Genomic DNA, 23,260 nt, shown 5'->3' with positions numbered 1-23,260 from the left:
CATCCAACCCCCCCACATTCCTTGACACCCCACCCCCAGGATCCTGTCCCATCCACACCCCTTCCCTATCCCCCAACTGCCCTCTGCCGCCCCATCCAACCCCTCCTCTTACTCCTGATGGCCCTCCAGGACCCCTGCCCCCTCCAACCACCCTTTCTCTCTATCCCTGACTGCCCCCCACCACCTCATCCAACCCCTGCTCCTTCCTGACTGCCCCCCGGGACCCTTGTCCCCATTCATTCCCCCTGTTCCCTGCCCTCTGACTGCCCCGACCCCTATCCACCTCCCCAAAACCCACCAAACATCCCCTCCCTGCTCCCTTACCACACTGCCTGAGGCCCGGGCCAGAGCCGCTCGGCTGGCACCAGGACCAGCGCCGTGGGGCCCGACTCCCTGAGCCAGGCCGGAGCCCTCGGCCGGCACTGGGACCGGCGCTGCGGCACCCAGACTCCCAGAGCCGGGCAGGCCAGGCGGGCACCGGGACCGGCGCCATGGGGCCCAGACTCCCTGAGCCGAGCCGAGGTCACTCGGCCAGGACCAGCCCAAGCCGGGGGCCAGGGGCAGGGGGAGCCAGACTGGGCCGCGCACTCCGTGCCTCCCCCCAACCCAGTTTACCTGCCTGCTCCTTGTTTCAGGCTTCCCGCGAACATTTGATTCACGGGAAGCAGAGGAGGGGGAGGAGAAGGAGCACGAAGCGTTCAGGGGAGAGGGGGAGGTGAGCTGGGGCCAGGTGGACAGCTGCCGAAGCCTTTGTTAAATTTAAAAGCATTTTTAGAACCGGTTTTCCTGAAACAACCAATTCTAAAAAGGCTTCTAAATTTAACGATGGGTTCCTGAGAACCAGCGCGAACCGGCTGGAACTCACCACTGTATGTGTCACAGTATTGCCACCCTTACTTCTTCGCTGCATTCAGAGCTGGGTGGCCAAAGACTGGCGGCTGTTGGTTGGGCGCTCAGTTCTGAAAGCAGCACCCTGCCAGCAATACCATACCATATCATGCCCCCCATACTTCTGTGCTGCTGCCTTCAGAGCTGAGCAGCCAAAGAGGGGCAGCTGCCGACTGAGGGCCCAGCTCTGAAGGCAGCAGCGCAGAAGTATGGGGGGCAAAACCATACCAAGCCATCCTTACTTCTGCACTGCTGCTGGCAGTGGCTCTGCCTTCGGAGCTGGGTTCCTGGCCAGCAGCTGCCGCTCTCAGGCCACTCTGCTCTGAAGGCAGGGCCACCGTCAGCAGCAATGCATAAGTAAGGGTAGCAGTACCACAACCCCTCCCACCAATAACCTTGCAACCCACCCTGCCCACCCCAGCTCCTTTTTTGAGTCAGAACCCCTACAATTATAACATCGTGACATTTCAGATTTAAATAACTGAAATAATGAAATTTACTATTTTTAAAATCCTGTGACCTTGCAATTGACCAAACGGACCGTGAATTTGATAGGGCCATACCCATAAAGAAAGGTATCTATTGAAAAGCGTCTGTGTATTTTGCTTTAGTGTTTGTCCCTGCTTCTTGGAGCATCCGTGCAGTTTGTTTGCACCTTGGTAAAGAAATTTTAACTTAGCTGATAGAAGCCATAAAGCTCTGTCCATTCCAATCAGATGAGACTACCTTACTCTGAAAATGAAAAATATAGATATACAACTTGGCACATATGTAGTGGCTTTCATCCAAAGATCTCTATGGGCTTTATACCATAAATATTTATTTATTCATCATCCCTGTGCAGTAGGTGCCATTATCCCCATTTTATAGTTGAAAAGACTGAAGCCCAAGGTCACAGGAAATTTGTGACAGAGTTGAGAACAGAAGAGATGCCTACAAACTCCTAATACTCTGTCCTAGTCTACAAAACCATCTTTTCTACCCTTAATCTTGCAGATTAGGACAAAAACTAGTAATTAGCATGCATCTCATTCTACAGTGCATGAGGTGAAAGCAGTTCAAAGGGTACCAAAACATTAAGTTCAGATAAAACACAATGTGAAATTAAATTTCACAGATACTTTAAAGAAACCAAATGTGTTCTATGGTTCTATTTTAATATTCATATACCTCTCAGAGTCCATCCTTGTCAATTAGTTTATTGTGCTGTGTGTTAAAAGCTTTTAACTTTTATACATTGGATTTGTGTTTTCTGTCACTTTCAGGAACAATGGCATTTGGAGCTGGAACACATTCAAGGTTCTCCGGTGCTTAATGGTAATTTTTCAAGAACCAAAAGATACAAGAAGTATATTAATAAAACAAAACAAGTAACAGACTTCTAGAACCTTGATTGAATATTTTCAGGAATCTGTTCTGAACTAAAGGTTTTAAAAGGAACTTTATTTAAATTCAGGAAAAAGTAACAATTTTAGTATATATATATTTAAGTTTATCATGCCATCAGAAGTGTATGTGTTTTCACTGTTAAATGGAAAGATTTTTTGCTATGATTGATTAATTCTAGTGGCCTCACTCTTACATAGACTAAGAGTATTACTTCATGCAAAGTGAAACTGTTCCAACTTCCAGCAGGCAATTGAGGTGACACTCTTGATCTGCTAACGGGTAAGGAGTCGCCACTAAAAGAGACTAAAGCTTTAGACTAGATAAGATTTAGAATAATCTAAATCATCCTGCTTTTCTATGGCTTAGAATTTCTCAATACTGCTTAGTAAAATGATAGCAATAAGCCACTGGAGGTTCCAATTAAGTTTTAAACTAATGAAGGTTTGTTTTTGTCATCCCCAGCCAACTATTTTTTCCAGTGTACATACATACTTTAACTCCTCTCTACAGTCATGCACTTGTTGGGGAGGTTTTATTTATCAGCAGGAACATAGAACATAAGCAAAAATGCTCTGCACACCCTATGCAATCACTACCAGTCAGATACCGTAATAATCTCTTCTCACAGGTGCTCACTGAATACAAGGGAGAGAACAAAGGTAAGACTAAAAATATGAAATTCAGAAAAACTATTGAAAAAATCAATTAGCCTAACTGCCAGAACTTTTGCAGCTTCTGTTGTATGGGTAGCACAGGTGGTGACAGTGGCTATGTTTTCTCAACACAATTGTATGTATAAAATAAGCCTCAGAGAAATAAGAAAAAAAGTTGGTGGTTTTTTTTCCCAGAGAAAGGATAGAAATATCACGAGGTATTTTCTTTTAAAGACAACTACATAAACATGAAGATTAAAATCCCAGTTGGATCACTCTTACCATTTTCATCTCCAGATGTTTTCCGACGATCCTCTGGTGAAACATGCACCAGCTGCAGAATAAGGGGTCTCCGGGTGATAATTCCAGTACCTCTTGGGAGTAGATCCCTCCCCACAAGGCTTTCCAGCACTGAACTCTTTCCACTGCTCTGAAAATTGAAACACATCTGTGACTTTCTTATATACCTATTATTGCAATGCTGTAATATTAACCTTTTAATAATTTATTTTCTTTAAAGGAAAACAAATGCCTCCACAGATTGTATTCATTTGTTTCACCAACCTTGAAATAGGAACTTACTGGGCTTAAGAAAATATTTTGCATTTTTTTTTTTTTAGCACTTTCCATCCAGAGATCTCAAACCACTTTAAGAACATTAATCTTCACAACAAGCTTTTGGAAATAACTGAAAAGTTGTTTAATTATACTTTAATTTCTATATTCTTTTTATCTTCTGGGGTGACTATTTTGTTACATCTTACAGTAACACTACAATGAATAACAGTATAGTAGAGAGTTAATTTTCCTGGCTACACCATGACGAAAACATTCAAGTGTCACTGAAAAAGACGTTTTGCATTTGGGTACTTGTCCTTTCTACATCGATACAGTAAATCTTTCACATGAAAACAAGTACCCCAAGTAGAATTTTGCACAGCTATTGTACACTTCTTGGCAGATAACTCCACGGATTGCAAAGCTGATGCATCTTGCCTATAGGACAATCAACCAGCAGCTGCTGACACAACACAGCAGTTAAGATATACTTTCACTGAGGCCTGGTCTACACCGGTGGGGTGGGGAGGGAAGGGAAGATCAACCTAAGTTACGCAACTTCAGATACTTGAATAACATACCTGAAGTCCACGTACTTAGATCTACTTATCGCAGTGCTGACTGCGGATGCTCCCCCGTTGACTCTGCCTCTCACTCTGGTGGAGTACCAGAGTCGACGGGAGAGCACTCAGTGGTTGATTTATTACATCACCACTAGACGCAATAAATCGAACCCTGCTGGATCGATTGCTGCAGAGGTAAGTGTAGACATGCTCCAAGACTGCACAATCCTAAATTCCCTCTGCGTGGCATTTCCCTCTGCAGAACTTGTATAAGAGGTTTGTAGAAGTGTAACGAGACAGGCAAAAATATCCTATACATACAGGTTCGAGGAAATACCTTGTTAATCATCTACTAACATTTACTAAGCCTGGGTACATTACCTCAATTCACTACAATTCTGGATTGACAGGTTTGGTTTGGGGAGTTGTTTTGTTTTAATAGAACCATACTACACTATTCAATTTCTCTGTAGTTTGCAGCTGAGGGAATAAGAAAAGAAGGCAGGAAGCTAAAAAGGTCTTTGGCAATCACTGATTTATTGAGTGCCCATATTATCACCCACCATCATGGTAGTTATTTAATAATCACGGAGCATATGGAAATGTCTACCTGCTACACACTAGCTCTATGGAACCCTCTACACCGGGTTCCAATCCAAGGCCCAATAGTAAGCAGCTATGTCCTGCTACTCCAAGTGCTAGACTGCTGTTTTTCCTCCCTGGATCATTTTCTACCAAATCTCTCTTTTACCAATGGATAAAGTAAAAATATGAAATAATTGAAATCAGAAAGTCTCAGACCTTCCGAGAGCTGCAAGTCCCTTCTCTGTAGGTTTTGCAAAGGTGGTACAGCTAGTAGCAGCACCTGCAGTGCTCCTTCCCAAGAGATCAGGGTGTAGGTCAGTTCTCCACCTCTGCCAGCCAACTATTGAGCTGATTGCTCCTCTTTTAAGTTCCTCCTCCAGCCCATGCATGCTTTGCAGGTGAGGTGGGGCAGGGCTGCCTGGGCCCAAAGTAGCTCCTTACCCCCTTCCTTTCCAGTGCAGGGTTTGTACACTGTCACAGGGGCACTATTTAAGTCAAAATAGTATATACAATTTAGTAAAAATTGTCTTATTCTCAAGATTAGCTGCTGCTACCCTTCATTATCTTCAGGTAGAAAGCTGCTTCTTTAACAATAGTTTAAAATCAAGAACCGGTATGGAGGACTGCAGCAGAGTCCTGTGGCATGTCCATATGGAGGACATGAACCTAACCATATCATTGTTTACAAAGGCAGATTAAGGTGTCACACTGAAAGGAGGATAAAATAATGGGATCAAAAAGTGACTTGCTAAGGGGTTAACTTATAAAGTGCAAAGTAGTAACAGATTTTTACTGATGTGATGGGACAAGACAGCCAAATCACTATCTGCCCCACTAAAGGAAACACACACAGCAAGAGAGAATTAAAGAGAATATTTATGAATAAGGCTTCAACCTTAGAATGTATCACCTCCTCCTCAAGCATACAGGGCCAAACCCTTCAGTTGTTACTCAGAATTTCAACAGGAACATTGCCTAAACTTTAATTTAAAAAAAAAAAATAAGAGCTTCATGCTGAGGGAGAGAGCTATTTTATCAACAAATAGAGAAAGACTTAAAAACCACACTAAAAGTTACGCTGCTGTCAGATTTGCAAACCGCAGCTGGAGTTACATGATGATGAAAAATAAGTCCAAAATAATCACACCGAAATAATCTGAATTGGAATGTGGACTCACTCTAAAAAAATAACTACATAAATACACACTCACTCCATAGATCTGTTCCCTATATGAGTTGCGGATATATCTTCTGACTTGTACATTTTAATGACTTTCTCCCCAAGCAACTCTACAGAGCCAACAATTAGAAAATATGACTTGATTCTATTTCTTTTCGTCAATCCACAGCCGACGTCTTCACCGCTAAACTGAGAAACAGGCAGCTCTTGGCTTAAGTCTATCCACAAACAAAAATCCTTGTGTCTGATGTTGTTTCTAACTCAAGTTGGCTGGCCCACCAGGAGATAACAGAACACAGCTGGAGTTAGTACAACTCATCAGTAGGTCACATCCCCCCTTCTGTGTAGCTCCAGTATTATTTTGCAGGAGGGATGCTCTCACTCAAACCAGGCTAACTCAAGAGGAGTTAACTTGAGCATAGATATTTACATTAACTCTGTAGTAAAGATATAGGGTACACCTACATATATACACACACACACACACACACACACACACACACACACATTCTGCTCATCTTAGTGCCTACAAGTGGAAGTGTGGCTAAAATAGCATGGATGACAGCTCACATAAGCAGCCTGAGTATGTAGCTGGGGGTCAGAAGGGCCTGTACTCAGGTAGCTAGCCCAAACTGCCGCCCATGTTATTTGTTGTAGAAAAGAGCCTGGATACATAAGACTTGCTGTAAAGCCTAAGGCCCTGCTTATAAACAGCGAAGTTCGCAAGAGTCAGGCTATGACCAAAGTTGGGCCCTGTTACAAAATATGCCAGCTTGCAGGTTCGCTGTCCGGAACACGAACTTGGCAAGAACACGGCTGGTGTTGCAAAAACACAAACACTCCTAAAAAGTGCTAGGCACTGGACACTTGCATAAATGCATTCCAGAAGATCACGCCAGAACACCCCAATACAAAGTTATGGTGTAAATACACTCCCCAAAGATGATATGGAGACACACTGACCCCTCCTGAAGATGACAAGGTGATGGATAAAGATGTTTTGATTAAACCAACATGTACAAGGTAAGGGGTGGTAACTAACCACATCAGAGAGGCAATAAGTAACTTGTTTGTATCAATGTATAAAAGAGGAGTCACAGAGGAGGTGTTTTTGTCTGGCCAAGGGGAGAGCGGAAAGTCACATTGCTTACTGGGCTGGTTCATTGTAACAAACATACATGTATTATTCTTAAGGCTGCAATTTAGTCATGGAAGCCATAGAAGTCACGGATGGCTCCCCTGGTGCCTGCGGAGGCAGGTAGCTGTGGGACACCCCCACAGCTCCCAGCCACTGCAGATGGCAGAGGGAACCCCCATAGCTCCACACCACCACCACTCCTGGCCACCATGGGAGGCAGGGGAATCTGCTGCTCCCGGACAGCAAAGGGAACCCTCGACCACTCCCCACCCATCCACTCCAGACAGCAGGGGGGACCCAGCAGCAAGAGGGACTCCCAGAGCTTCCAGCTGCTGTGGTGCCACCAGACGGGGACCCTGAAGCTCCCAGCCTCCACACCCTCCGCCCAGGCTACCCATTTTGTGATGGGAATTTTTAGTAAAAATCAAGGACAGGTCACAGGCTTCCGTAATTTTTTCATTATTGCTCATGACCTGTCTGTGACTTTTACTAAAAATATCCATGACAAAAACTTACTCTTAATTATTGTACCTGTAACCACTGAGCCAAGGCATTAGGACTGTGCTTCGTTAACAATAAACCTGGTGGAGCGCCTTTGCCACTGAACCAAGTTTGTGGTCTTCGTGGACAATTCCATCAAAGTCTGTGGCATGGGCTATCTGGCCAGAGAACACATGCAGCCAACAACAGTCACCAGCACTATGGCCATATTGCTATTTTTATGCATTAGCTCCAACAGCACTAGTGCACATACATCTACCCGAGCTGGGAATCACATCTCCTAGTTGCTGTGTGGGTGCACCCATAGCATAAGGTCCAACTGCAGGGCCAAATTCTTTCCTAAGTCACACTTGCACAATACAGATGGGTTGTAGTGGTTAAAAAGAATTTCTTCTGCAGAATCTCTATTATGAGTGAGACTACATGAGAAGGATTAGACTCAGGTTTACTTAGATTCCATTATGAGTTTGCAGGACTGATAAAAATATCTTTTTCCTCAGACTGAAAATTTTTCAATCAATAACTAATGATACACAAACAAACCCTACAATACCAGTTTACAGTCATTTTCAGACAAGAACTGCACCCTCAGCTAATTTCACTTCAGACATTAACACTAATGGACTTGTACTAACTGTAGATATTGTCAATTTAAATTTGTTGTTGCTCTTTAAATGTATCATGTTCTTCCAAGATAAAGTTTCTCGTTTTAAAAAGTGTTTCCAGTGAGGGATAAGTTGTCAAATGCAACTACTGAGGAATTTCAAATCTTCAGTAAAGATAATTTGTAAATGCATCATCTTTTGCAAAGTTACACATAACTGCAGTATTGGAAAAAAGTACAGAATTTATGCTTCAGATAACTTATAATAGGACCATAGAGCAAAGCAGGAGCATTATAGCCCTGACTTAGCAAAGTAACAATGGCAGTATCAGAGAGTTTCCCCTACAATATGAGATAACAGCGGCAAGAACTCGGAAATAGAAAAAGCTTTCACTACAGGACAGAATCATCTCCTCAACATTTTCTTAAAACTAACTACCAGCCCTGCTCTGAGATTCCATATGGGATTGCAAAACTGCATTCTTTCCTTCTTGCATACAATCCCCAACAGTAAAAGTCCAACTGGATAAATTATGCTTTCGGTAACACCTGTGTGAATCCATAATCTTCAGCAGTTTGCACAGTTGCAACTATTTGTCCTCATACTCCGAATTTAGTAAGCAATTCCATAGCTGATACATAGGGAGGAATAGAATCTAGTTCACTTTATCTAAGGACTTGTCTACACAGGGAAATTGACTGGGATAGCTACTGTAGACTAAGTAGCTACACAATAGGTATTCTGGAACAGCTCCCCACATGGATGTTATTCCAGAATAATTACTTTGCTTTGGAAGTGCACTAATTTTTCTGGAAGAAAGTATGCACATGGGAAACTATCGTGGAATAGATATTGCAGAATAGCTTACTATACAATAGCTCAGGGGTCCCCGCGCTGCAGGGGCATCTAAACGCACCCGCGGCCTGGCTGGCAGTGGAGCATCCGCTGAAATGCCACCGAATTTCGGTGGTGACGCCTCTCGATGATGTTGCTTGTCGGCGGCAAGTGGCATCATCGAGAGGCGTCGCCGCTGAAACGCCCCAAAAATTTGGTGATATTTCGGCTGCTGCTCCACTGCCACCATGGTCCTTCATTTGGCGCCCGCCAGACGAAAAGATTGAGGACCACTGCAATAGCTATTCTAGTCAATTTCACTGTGCAGACAAGCCCTAAGTTGCATTGGCTCTACAGGGCTAACAAGAGTAAAGCATATTCACCAAAGGCAACAGAGTGGACTCTTAAAAACATAGGAAGCTGGACTGGTGAGTTTTCATATAATTCCTTTTTAGAGTAGGACTGCACTCCAAGCAGGCTTCAGAAGGGGTAGCCCGTATCTATATCCCCTGTGCACATGCACACACAGCCCCTCCAATTTTTTGGCAGAAAAGTGAGACACAGCAAAAGGGTACCAACTGCAAATCCTTCATCAATAAATACATTCTGTAACAAGAGATTGAGCCAGTATACTCTTCTGCTTTGCTGGAGTCTCAACTCAGTACTACAGCTGACTGCAGTTCTTCCAAGTTGCACCATGAAACAGTAATGTTGGATATCTGACCATTCAAACGAGTTCCAGTGGAATATACAGATCTGCCTTTCCATACACATAAGTAGTACTGTACAAACATACTACAATAATTGTGCTTAACCTTATTAAAACAAAAAAATCCACTTTACAAGATAGCAAGAAAACTGTATCTTAAAAGAAGCTAAAGTAGAACCTCAGAGTTACAAACACCAGAGTTGTGAACTGACTAGTCAGCCACACATTTCATTTGGAACCAGATGCACACAATCAGGCAGCAGTAGAAACCAAAATAAAGCAAATACAGTAGAGTACTCTATTAGACGTAAACTGTTAAAATAAAGGGAAATGAGCATTTTTCTTCTACACAGTAAAGTGTCAAACTTATATTAAATTCAGTGCTGAGTTGCAAGCTTTTGAAAGTTCCAAAACATTTTGTTCAGCGTTATGAACATTTCAGAGTTATGAACAACCTCCATTCCCAAGATGCTTGTAACTGAGGTTCTACTGTAGTCTCAAACTTATTCTAAATTCCAAACCAAAAAAACTTATTACTAGAGATTTATTATTCAGACATTTGATAACATAAAGCCTGTGCCTTGTGATCATCACATGTAGGAATCTTCTCCAACAGCTTCTAACATACATTACAGATTTCTCTACATTTAGAGAGTACATTTGTGGTTGTCAAATTGATTTTTTTCTCAGTTCTTTTGGAAACATTTTTTTTTAAGTAAGTGTGGGCAGGATTAAGGGACAAACAAAAAAAATTATCAAGTTTTTGGAAAAAGCACTCTACCACTCCGAAGGAGAACAGAGCCCAGGCAGCAAGCAGGAGTCAGTGGAAAAGAAAGAAAGAAGGTCCTCTCATGTACTGATAACCAGTTAAAAGATAGGAAACAAAGGGTAGAGATAAATATTTAGCTTTCAGAATGGAGAGAGGTAAATAGTGGTGTCCCCCAGGGGTCTGTAATGGGCCCAGTCCTATTGAACATATTCATAAATGATCTGGAAAAAGGGGCAAACAGTGAGGTGGCAAAATGTGCAGATGGTACAAAACTACTCAAGACAGTTAAGCTGCAAAAGGATCTCTCAAAGCTAGGTGACTGGACAACAAAATGGCAGATAAAATTCAATGTCGATAAACACAAAGTAATGCACAGTGGAAAACATAATCCCAACTATACATAAAATGATGGTGTCTAAATTAGCAGTTACAACTCAAAAAAGATCTTGGATAGGTCTCTGAAAACATCCACTCAATTTGCAGCGGAAGTTCAAAAAGTGAATAGAATATTGGGAATCGTTAAGAAAGATACGAATAAGACGTCAAACTATAGTGCCTTCATACAAATCCATAGTACACCCACATATGGAATACTGTGAGCAGACACGGTCAACCCATCTCAAAAAAGATATATAGGAATTGGAAAAGGTTCAGAAAAGGGCAACAAATGATTAGGTGTATGGAATGGCTTCCATATGAGGAAAGATTAACAAGACTGGGACTTTTCAGCTTGGAAAAGAGATGACCAAAGAGGGATATGATAGAGGTCTATAAAATCATGACTGGTGTGGAGAAAATAAGAAATTATTATTTGCTCCTTCTCTTAACACAAGAACTAAGGGTCAGCAAATGAAATTAATATGCAGCTGCTTTAAAACAAACAAAAGGAAGTACTTTTTCATACAACATGGTCAACCTGTGGAACTCCTTGCCATAGGATGTTGTGAAGGCCAAGACTATAACAGGGTTCAAAAAAGAACTTGATAAATTCATAGGGGCTAGGTCCATCAATGTCTATTAGCCAGAATGGGCAGAGATGGTGTCTCTAGCCTCTGTTTGACAAAAGCTGGGAATGGGCGACGGGATGGACCACTCAATGATTACCTTTTCTGTTCATTCCCTCTGGGGCACCTGGTATTGGTCACTGTCAGAAGACAGGATACTGGACTAGAAGGACCTTCAGTCTGACCCAGTATGGCCATTCTTATGAAAAAAATGGCAGTACTTTAAATTTCAGCTTGGCAGAACCTTTTTTTTTTTTTAATTTCAACAGAAAATATCAATGTTTAAGCATTTTACTTTTTATTGATTTTAAAATTTCACAATTGTATAAAATCATGGGTTTTAAGCTTTTATTTTTATCAATTTAAATTTTCATAAGTTGCAAGAAATTGGGGGGCAGACAATTATTTAATGACATGTTGCAATTCAAAAAGTTAAATCTTCATAACAGTTAAAACACAAATTGTCCACATCTGTGTCAACATATACAAAGTATATGCGTGACAGAATTCTGTGCCACTGAGCATGCGCAGAATGTGTGTCCCCCGCAGATTTCTTTGCTTCCCTGCAGAAAAATGACTCTCTTACAGGGAAGTAAAGGGAAGACACAAGAGTGGTCATGCGACCCTTCCCAGTAGTATGTTTTCAGTGCCCAGGGCAGCTAGCAGAGGTACATCACTGTGGGGCAGGAGGCGGGAGCGGGGAAGACTGGGCCAGTGGCTCTTACCCTGTGCTGGGCTCGGCTGCTAGTCATGGCTGGACTGGGGAGGACAGGACTTCCTCTTTCCCTGCAGAGTATTTGAGGCCGGGTCAGACCCACCTTTAGATTTCTCCCCAAGCTGCGGGAAGCTCTGCAAACCCACCCCCGCTTCCTGCTCCTTGAACCCATCGTTCCTCAGCTGCAGGGGGAGGGATCCATGTAGAGGGAGCTGCTCCCCCATATGCCCAAATCCCATGCATCCGGACCACCTCATATCTAGACCCTCCGGCTGAGCCCCACTCCCCCTGCACCTGGACCAACCCAACAAGCCCCAACCAGCTGCACCTGGACCCCTACCCCACTGAGCCTCACTTCCCCAGCATCTGGACCACACACTGACTCTCCCCACCCAGACCTCCTTGCCAAATTCTATACCCCAGACACTGACTCCTACTGAGCCCCAACCACCTTTACCTGGACCCCCCTGCAGAATCCCATTACCGTTGCAACCAGAACCCCCGCCTCCAACAAGCCCCCTGTGCATCCACATCTCCCCTGCACCTAGATCCCCCACTGAACAACCCACACCTGGATCCTCCCCAATACTTGGATCCTGCCTTGCTCAGCCTGCATGCCCACACATGGTGCACCTGGCCCAGAGAGGAAGGGACCTGGGTTGTTTCTGGGGTAGGCCCAGTTCTTGCACTGTGTCAGGATTGGATGTAGCCTCACCTCTGAATCTGTGTTCCCAGGGGTGGGGGTGGAGGGAACTGCACAGTGATTTCCCACCTCTGTGCAGCCAGTGGCTTGTGCTCCCCAATGTCATGCTGGAGCCATCAGATTTATTTAACAAATAAAATTTGCAGAATTTTAAAACATTGGGCGCAGAATTTTTATTTTTTGGGCACAGAATGCCATCAGAAGTAAAAGTAAATATCCTTAAAGCTGGTTAGATTTGTTTTAAATCAAACTGATTTAAATCACTAGTCAGGAAGACTTGATTTAATCATGGATTTCTACATAAAAGTGCATTCTTGTCGGTTGTTATAACCTTAATACATATTCTTCACAACTCAGAGATAGATGTAAAAGATACACACTATACATTTTTAAGTGATTTATTTTGAAAACTTTTCAGATTAGTTTTACATCTGTATCAGGAAATGAATGATTGTTTGGTTATTTCATTTATCAAAGGTAATCGAAGCAGATAGTTATGAAGTCATTGGGAGATGAACTATCTCCAATTCAACAGGTTAATCATTAATATTTGAAGGATTTTCTTGCCATGCTGTATTAGGAGGAGATCACCACTAGACAGACATTTAAATTGTTTTAGTTAACTAAAGCAAGAATGTTATGTATTCTGGATTTTTTTCTTCAACAGCAAATATAATATTTTAACAAAACAAGCATATGAATTTTTGAATTTAGTTAAACGTTCCAGTTTTTTTAATTAGTTTTTTTGTTAAAATTGTTTTTAACTAAAATAGTTAAATTAAATATTTTTTTAAAAATTCAAATCAACTGTGTCAGCCAGGTCAACATCAGAAACTTAAAATATTGGCTTCTGCAGTTAACTCAGTCGTCTTCACCTTCATTTTCCTGTTCGTTCAGAATCTGGAAAAGAAAAACAAGCTTTCCTGCTTTTTCAGGACCCAAACAATGTGGAATCAATTAGTCCAAAGGAAGAAAATATTCTTTCTACACCAGAAGAAGAAGCTACTGCTGTTAAAAGAGAGATTATCACTTCAACAGTCTCTGAATCCAAGTGCTTAAGTGACTTCCACCAGTTCACTTGTGTGACTTTCTTTAAAACATCAGCAGCAAATATATATTTCTTGAATGGTTCTCATTCCCAAACTGGGTCTCTTTTACGGCCTGCTGCCATTATAGGTTTTCCCTTCTAGTGAGAAAATGGTATGGTAGATCTCAAATCAATGAAGGCTACACTCAGAAAGACTACAAGACTTCTGGAATACGCTGCTCAAGCAGTTTCACTTTTGTTTCTACTCCCTGTCCCTCTCTTCTCACATTTATCTCCAGACGACTTCTCCTTGTCCAGCTCTATTCTACCCCCAAAAATCTTCAATTCATTGAACTTTTTGAAACTTTGCACTTCAGAGAGAGGTAAAGGATAGACTGTGTGTACACAAATTTGCAGAGGGACAATAGGGTTGAGGTCTGTTACTTCTCACCTCTATAGATTATTTTTATTTTTTTGCTGTTAACAAGCATGTTATCTCTGGAGACACAAATCCACACTTTGAGAACTGCAAAACTACTCATCTCTGATGGTATCTTCTAGACTGAGCACCGAGTCCCATTGGATAGATAGAAAGATTATCCTAAATAATCTATACAGAAGCCCCTGGAACCCCATAAATTTGGGTCCCTAATCCATGAACTATTGGAACTCATTTACAAAACTTTTCTTAAACATTACATGAATACATTGTCTCATACTCTAGAACTAGAATTTATAATCCCTATTCCATGATGAGATATCTTTGAGCTATAATGTATCTGTCTTTAGATACATTTTTTCCTCAAAAAGCATTTTATCAAAAAAATCAGATTTTAAATAAAAAAATCCAATTTAAACAAAAAAATCCGTTTTTAACTTATTTTTTAAAATCATTGCTTTTTATCCACCCTGCCTTGAAACCAATTCTAATAAGGTCTCAAGCACCATTTTTCTCTCTTGCCTATCCATAAATTTTTCCATCACCAATGGAAATATCTTTTCATTCATTTGTGGGGAAATTGATGTTTACTGACTTTTACCAATCAAAATCTAATCCTTCCAAGTCTATCTATACTCAGCTCTGCTCACACGCTCAAACTAGCTAGATGTACCCACCAAACTGATTGGCAGTAAAATAGTCAACATTGCCATTGGTTTCAATGTTAAAATCCTTTAGATGAAGGGGACACAGTTCATGCTTCTGTTACAACTATCCTTTCATTCATCCATCTGCAGACTCATTGTGAGACAGTGAGGCACTGATCACATTCTGAAGGTTTTCTTCAAATCTAAGGCCCTAAAAAAATTCTGCAGAAACTAATGATGGGGGCCAGAGATGCTCCAGTACAGCATACCATCAAGTACTGCTCAATCTGACCTACATCAGAAGTAGATTACATGGTATCTTGACAGTGTAAATAGCTAATTAATGTCAATTTCAAATCACTGCTTCTGCTCAAAGCAGGCACCAGAACAGGCAATCGTTGGGAGGAGACACTTGAGAGGAAGACAGACAATTGCACACAAAACCAGACACTATGAACAGCAGATAAAAACCAACAGGTTTTTGGTTGGGAGGAGTTGGGGAGACAAATGCACACTCCTTGCCAGTTGTCTGGATTATGCATTTGCAGTTCTGTCCCATCAGTGGCCAGCCACTGTGTAGATGCAAACAAACCCCTTCTACAGACACAAAAACTGGAGCATTGCTAAGTAGAGCACACCACTGTTTGAAATCTGGGTAAACGAAACTGGTGCAAATTGCAGCTTGCCCTATCTAAAGCAGGGGTTTACACCAACACAGTGCAAGCACACCATTGTTTTACAATTGACAGCTGAAATTGGGACAAATCCCCAGTCGAGACAAGGCCGTAGCCGCTAAGCACGAAAACTCAAATTTAACAAACTAAATCAGGGCCAGCACAAGTACGAGGATATCCCGATAGAACATCTGGTACAGTTGCCCCTGAATTCCAGTAGTTGAGAGTGTACGCCTGGCTTCACAAATCTTTTTTCCCCAACCAATATCTTGCTGTGAGAATTATAATCTTAACTTTATCCAACAGAATACAATGGATGTGCAGGACAGCTGTTATGCAGAACCTGACATACCCCATTATGACATTCAGAGTGGCTCTATCATTGGGGTACCAAGGACACCACATCCACTCAGCAAGATTAAAAAATTAATAGAAATAAAAGCAAGTTAAGGCAACCCCAAATCTGTGAGACACTCACAGACATTAATAGAATAAAACAGCTGTTGTCTTTGAAAGATCCATGCAGGAAGGCTGTATGTTAAATACTGGGAAGTACACTTAGGCACTTTCCAGTAGGAAGCCCCAAAATAGCAGTGAAACAATAGTGAATAAGTCAGAAGACAAACATAAGTCTGAGAGGCAATTTCAGAAGTGCTACTAATGAGCATATGTTCAGTTAAGTATTACAATATCTCATCTGAAATACTGTCCCAAAGTCATGTCCAGGATGCACAGGTAAGAGCACAATTTTACACATAGTATGAGTTGACTCATAACTCATTTCTGTAATGGTATAATGGTATTTACTACTAAGCTAGTCATTATTTAAATTAATGGGAGAGGCAATGCTTTCTAGGAACCCCCTGCAGAAGGCAAACAATAACCTGGAGGAGTAAAGCTACCTCATTCATAGCCATTTGGATTAATGCCCTCTTGCGATGGCCAAATCTGATAATATTCTCATTCTCCATAATGAGCCGTGTGTTTTGACCTCTTCTTGAACCCAGACCTGATTTTGTAGTGCAGGCAATTAACCACAGCAGTAACTATCACACATGTATTTTGTATGTACATACATTCAAATACACTCATTGTTTTGGGAATAATCAATATTACTCCTTCTCTCTTTTTATTGTAGTGTTTTGTGCTATTAGGTTGAAGCCATTCCATAATGCTTTGAAAATAACAAGTCTTAACCACAGAGCAAAGACATCAGAGCGGTTGGACGCTATTGCACTATTGTATTGTGTGTGTTGCTTATACAGTATTCCCAGCCTGTGCTTTTTCATGAAATTTGATAATGCAGAAAGCTAACATCTAAAACCAAAGGAGAAATAAAAAGCACACACTCACCACTAGGAATGACAGAATAACCAGAATTAGTGACACAAGATTAGTGTAACAGGAAGGGTTCAAAGGGCAGAAGCCAGTAGTAACAACTCAACTCTTTTTGCTAAGGCTGGCAAGAATGCTAGCAAAATATCTATACTATGACACAGAACTGCTGCTCTACGCAATGCCTGGAGAGAACTGGAAAATGATCAATTCTCATACTGTTTGGAGTAACACAAAACATGACTAGAGGGGCAGAGGCATCTGAATAATAGTGCCCAAAGCTCAGTTAGGAAATATTTTATAATTAGGACTAAAATGTGTTTACAGAGAGAAGAAATAGGACACTGAAGTTCAGCAGAACATGTTTTCAAGGAATGCAGGAAACACTGAATCACAAAGCAATGGAGGAAAGGAGCACACTGGGGAAATAGAAAGCGTTCAAAAATAAATTAAGTGCATGCCTGCAGGATATGGGCAATTTCTAGCTAAAAATACTGTAGGAATGAATAGAATCCACACACCATGCACAAAAACACAAAATATATCATGAATAAGAGAAAGGCACAAGCAAGGTATGAAATATTATGTAAAGGGAAAGAGTGGAGCCATTACAACATAGAGGGAGAACAAAAGTGATGAGTGTGAAATTAAAATTACAGAAGATTAAAACAATATTCCTCTCCAAGGAGAATGTATATTAAAAAAAAAAGGCCATTTAAGGAGAGAAACAGACACAAGGAAAGAATGAGAACAATTCACTGACAGGAGAGACAGAGAAATTCTCTTTCATTTGACAGTGTCCGTTTTCCACAAAGAATGAGGCAGGTGAAGAATACAGAAATGGATTTGAAAAGTCAAAAGGAATAAAGAAAATATTTTTAAAAGTCTTCACATGCCAGCAAACTACTAGGAAATTAGGCATCTTCGAAGAACTCCAGGGCCATATGGCATTTAACCCCAAAATTCTGAAGTAATTGGCCTACACAGAGAATCTCAAGAAGGTTAATTTCAAAATTTACTTAAATAAGGTAATAAAACTAAAGTAACAATTTAAGAAGAAATTTGAGGAGTCTCCAGAAATCTGTAGAATCATAAACCAACCTTAATAAAGGAACACAACAAGAACACACCCAGACGGCTATAATTTCACTGAAGGCAGACAACATAGATTCATATCACAGCAATCAAGGCTAATGAACATAATAATTATTTTTACTTTTAAAATATTAGGAAGGATGCAATTTATCTAGACTTTACAAAGCACTTTAACATAGTGTTATGAGACCCCCATCTAAAAGGTAAGTAGGATAATTATGAAAGTATTGAATACAGAGCTGTTATTAATATAAAAACAGAATATTTATAAGAGTGGACCATTCAAATTACATGAATTGTAAGGAAGACCATTATTTGCTCTTTGCATTTATGAATGGTATACGAGGAGAAAGTTGTTAGTCCTTTGAGATTCTTGCCCCCAAACTGCCATGTCAATATACTGCACAAAGTTAGGCAAGGAAAGTTTCAAACAAAGGGTCAGGTGGAAGAATGCCACAATTACATCTGCTTTGGGAAGTGAATTACCCTGAAATATACTGTAACTACTGCTTTATAATTCTTTTACATTAAGAATAATTAATATCAGTGGAAGAGATTAAATGTTTTCAGAGGATAATGGTGTCCTTTCTGCTGCAAAAATAGTTAAGCATTTAACCGTAAATGCAAAATAGACTTTTTCCCTAATAGTAGGAAATATACCCTTGACACTGTTCTATTACAAGTATGTTACATCTGTTACACTAAATGACTGATGTATAATTATTCTATCTGAAGAATGTTGGTAAAATAGAATGACAGCCGATTCCTGTACTTCTCTTGACCACTACATTCTAATTGGCGTAGAGAGCCAACCTATTCTGTGCTTCAGCAATACAGACTCTTTTGTAGTACAAGTATTTCAAAGGTCAAAATGTATAGTGCTCTCCTGAATAAATCATTTTCTGAGTGTCTGATATTCTATTATTTCCCATTCGCCCCATATATAAATATAACTGACCCTCAAGTATCCAGAAATTGAGTTGGATTTGGTATAACTTACAAAAAGAGACATCAATCCTAAAAATAAAGCAAATTTTTTCTTACAAAATTTTTAACAAAGGGTACTACTTCTACACAGAAATAGGATGTTGCAATAGTCACTCTCAGAGCCCAGATCAATGGGCTCATGATGTGACATTAAAAATAGCTATGTAGAAATTGGACTTGGGCTGGAGCTCCGGCTCTGAAGCCTAGGGAGGGGAGTGGGCTTCGAAGTCAGAGATCCAGCCTGAACCTGAAGTCTGAGTCTGTAGAAACAGGCTCAGAATCGCTGCCACGGGATCCTGCTTGCTACAGAGATGTACCAATCCTGCAGCAAGATCCACATGGCCAGACTGATGTACCTGCAGAAAGCTCCACTGAATTCATTGGGAACTCAAGGGTCTGTCCACGTAGATCCACCTGCAGAAGTGCTGCCAAAATATATAAGTTCTGTCTAATTTCCATGAGTTTCTATGGTCATAGGAGTACAGTCAATTTAAGTAGCTACAGTAAACTTTTTTTTTTTTTTTTTTACACACACACACCTACAGGAATAACACTGCTTTACACTATGACAAATGAAAGAATTTTAAAAATTTAATTTAGCTGGTAACTACTTATGTGCTTTACTTTCTGCATTTCTCCAAGTATAGACAATGGGGGAAAAAATGCAATACTACTACTTTTAATTCGTTTCACTTTCAGTGTCCTAGTGCTCAACGTTTGGGTTTCAAACCCTGCACAGGAACTTTCTCTAAGAACTATTTTCATTTAGATAGACTATTAATAAGGTTTTACCTATGATTTTATATTTTGGTTTTAAAAAAAATTAAGGGTCACATTTAAGTTGACATCATCCCTTTAAACTACAGTATGGTACCAATTTGGTTTTTAAACCATACTAGCGCTGCTAGATTAAACCAGTAATTTGTTCCAATTATGTTGAGCCAACAGAGGCTCGCGGTTTTCAAACAGGTGCACCAAATTGCCATTTAACACGAACCAACTCTAATGATCTATGATTCTATACTTCTAGCAGGACTGATAAACCCATTATTTGTTCAGACTAAATGCTTGCTTCAAGTTTATTTTAAACTTGGAGGGATAGCTCAGTGGTTTGAGCATTGGCCTGCTAAACCCAGGGTTGTGATGAGTTCAATCCTTGAAGGAGCCATTTGGGGATTGGTCCTGCTTTGAGCAGGGGGTTGGACTAGATGATCTCCTGAGGTCCCTTCCAACTCTAATGATCTATGATTCAATCCAAGTAACTGCCAGTGATGTTAAAAGACTGGTACATGAGAGCAGAGGGCCGGGGTCACAAAGATGCGGTGTTGGGAGTTACCTTACCAGCCCTATCTTACTACATCCCCTTTCCAACGTTATGCAGCCCGAGCACCGCGAAGGTCAAGCCCAGAATAAAACGGGGGCCTGCTAGCGGCCCAACACGTCAAGATGCTGGAGTGGGCAGCGCAGTCACCTTCAGCGGGACATTTGGAGCCGGTCCCTTCACACCTCCCCCTCGCTCAGGCCCCCGCCGAAGAGGGAACAACCCTCCCCCGCCTGCCAGGGCTGAGGCGCCGTCAGTCACTGACGGGCGCTGGGCGCAGCAATGCGGGACACCGGCTAAAGGGCGCCAGCGGCTCTCCCCGGGGTCCCCTCGCCGCCGGCTGGCAGGCCCCGGGGGAGCCCTCGGGCGCCAGGCAGGAGCGGGCTCGGGGGACTCAGGGCCCGGCCCCGCGCGAACCCAGCTCCCCGCCGCAGCCCGCGTCCCCCGGTGCCCTTCGCAGGAGGGCGGCTGCCGCCTCGGGCCCGCCGCTCCCCGCCTCGCTCACCTGCGTCCCCACCACCACGATCTGCGGCAGCTGGATGATGTCGGCCCCCACGGCGTTGAACACGTCCTGCAGCTTGTTGATCACCGGGATCAGCGCCTCCATGGCGGCGGGGCGCCCGGCCGGGGACGCGGCGGCGATGAATGGACCCGGCAACCAACGGTTCTACCTCCCCTCCCCCCCGGCCACTACCCACCATGGGCGCCGGCCCCGCGCGCAGCCCGAGCCCAGCAGGCTGTGCGCGCGCCCCTGCTCCCGGGGCGGTGGCGGCAGCCGCAAGGCCCGACGGGAGTTGTAGTGCCAGGAACCATGTAGCGCCCTCTAGTGGCTCCCGGAGGCAGCGGCAGGCTGAAGCGGCGCAGGCTGCCAGGCCTCGCCCCTGGACGAGGAAGAAATGGTGCAGCAAAAGCCACGGGCCTCCGGCCCACCCCCATACCATAAACAAACCATAGCCCTGAATTGTCATTCATTATTATGCCTAAGAGAACAACAGATACTGTACTACAGCGGTACTGCAACTGGGGATGCTACTGCACCCCTTGGCTTGAAGTAGTGACAGCCCCAGTAAAGGATTTCTGCCCTCTGCACCCTTACTATAAAAATTGTGCCAGCACCACTGCTGTACTAATACCAAAGTCCCTGCATTAGATAACCCCAGAATAACCAAACCACAAGGCCTTCCCCAGCTGTACAGTGTTTATTTACTACCCCCAGGTTTACACAGCACCTTCCCTGCTTCCTCCATAACAGACTCCTCACAAAACTCCCAAATACACCCCTTTGCCCTGTCAAGGTGCACATATAGCGATTAATGAGTGGGGGTGAAAAAACACAAGAGACCCTCAAAAAGTATTTCTCAAAATGTTGTGGGACTCCTGCCTTGCACATGTGCAAGTTAACTCTGTCTTTTACCTCAGTTGCATGTATTTTTATTTCTGTTGTAAGTAATTTTCAGCAGTCACTGTGAGGAGATGGCAAATTAGCATAGGACACAACCTGGGGACTGATTTGCGCCAACCCTCACACTAAGATAGGCTGGAGAGCTATGTCTCTGAAATGCAATCCTGAGAGATAACCTAGTTGTTGTAAAAGCACAGGTGCCCTGTCTATGTTATAATTTCCATTCCTTCCACTGATGCAGCTGCACAGATGTTGAATTATAACTCTGAAGTTTGCTAGAGCTCTGTTAACAGAAGTAATTACAAAGGAGTGCATCAACATTACCTCCTAAGCAACTTGTCTGATGGCAAATTGGTGCACTTCCTCAGTGACGTTAACCCTACAAGGTCATCCAAACAGGAGAAAAGGGTAGCCAAAGGGATATGAAAATACCATAAATGGACAGAAACAAAATTAATAGCATTAATTTTCATAACTTGCCATGTTTAGTAAAGTGGAGATGGGCCCAAACCCCAACATTCAGATCCAGATCCGAAACTTCACCAAAGCAGAAGTAAAGCTGATCTAGCATTTCAGATCAGATCTGTTTTACCGGGAGTCATAAAGGCAATTGCATATGCACAGCAGAGGGATGCTGTGGAGAGGACCTCTCTACAGAGGAGTCCTATATTCCTCAAAACGTGAGTGTTTATGGGAACCCACCAAGGCTGTGGAGGCTGATGCCAGGAACATCTAGTGCCTTGTCTCCACACTTACGGCACACAGTGAATACTACCACACATTTAGAAGACTGGTGTACCATCAGCACTCACAGCGACATCCTGCAATTGAGTCAGTTACATAACCTAGTCTCCCCTAAGAGATGTCTCCCTTTACTTGCAGTTACAGTCTTGGCTTCAAGGAACAGCAGCAGGTCGAATGTAGGGGCCCGGGCCGAGACAGATGCATCGTGGAGGTGAATGCCTGGCTGCGAAGATGGTACCACCAGGAGGGCTTTGGCTTCCTCGACGACGGGATGCTATTCGAGGAAGGACTGCTAGGCACAGATGGCGTTCACCTTTCGAGAAGGGGAAAGGCCTTATTTGCGCACAGACTGGCTAACCTAGTAAGGAGGGCTTTAAACTAGGTTCGACGGGGACAGGTGAGTAAACCCCACAGGTAAGTGGGGAACAAGACCTGGGAGATGTGTTGGAAACAAGAGGGAGCACGGGCTATAATGGCAGAGAGAAAGGAGGGTCAGGGCAAAGCTGGGAGGCAAGATTAAACCAGTATCTTAGATGCCTATATACAAATGCAAGAAGTATGGGTAATAAGCAGGAAGAACTGGAAGTGCTAATAAATAAATACAACTATGACATCGTTGGCATTACTGAAACTTGGTGGGATAATACACACGACTGGAATGTTGGTGTGGATGGGTATAGTTTGCTCAGGAAGGACAGACGGGGAAAAAAGGGAGGAGGTGTTGCCTGTTATATTAAAAATGTACACACTTGGACTGAGGTGGAGATGGACATAGGAGATGGAAGTGTTGAGAGT

General features: G+C 42.5%; 1 protein-coding gene across 4 annotated transcripts in view; it reads right to left on the bottom strand.

Annotated features, from left to right (window-relative positions):
* The window catches only part of DNM1L (dynamin 1 like), a 57,851-nt gene extending 36,791 nt beyond the window's left edge, over positions 1 to 21,060 (bottom strand). For 2 of the 4 annotated variants that reach the window (XM_030543637.1, XM_030543647.1), the window contains exons 1-2: positions 20,825 to 21,060; positions 3,213 to 3,360 (exon numbers count right to left, since the gene is read on the bottom strand). In XM_030543637.1, the coding sequence (XP_030399497.1) occupies positions 3,213 to 3,360; positions 20,825 to 20,926 (250 nt within the window). In that variant the 5' untranslated portion in view covers positions 20,927 to 21,060. The remainder of the gene's footprint in view (positions 1 to 3,212; positions 3,361 to 20,824) is intronic. The other 2 variants (XM_030543658.1, XM_030543668.1) reach the window with 1 other exon arrangement.
* Positions 21,061 to 23,260: the final 2,200 nt, after the last annotated feature.

This window comes from Gopherus evgoodei, chromosome 1 (assembly GCF_007399415.2).
Source record: "Gopherus evgoodei ecotype Sinaloan lineage chromosome 1, rGopEvg1_v1.p, whole genome shotgun sequence".
NCBI lineage: Eukaryota > Metazoa > Chordata > Testudines > Testudinidae > Gopherus > Gopherus evgoodei.
The sequence above is the reverse complement of the archived record's forward strand: the minus strand, read 5'-3'. Positions and strand labels throughout refer to the sequence as shown.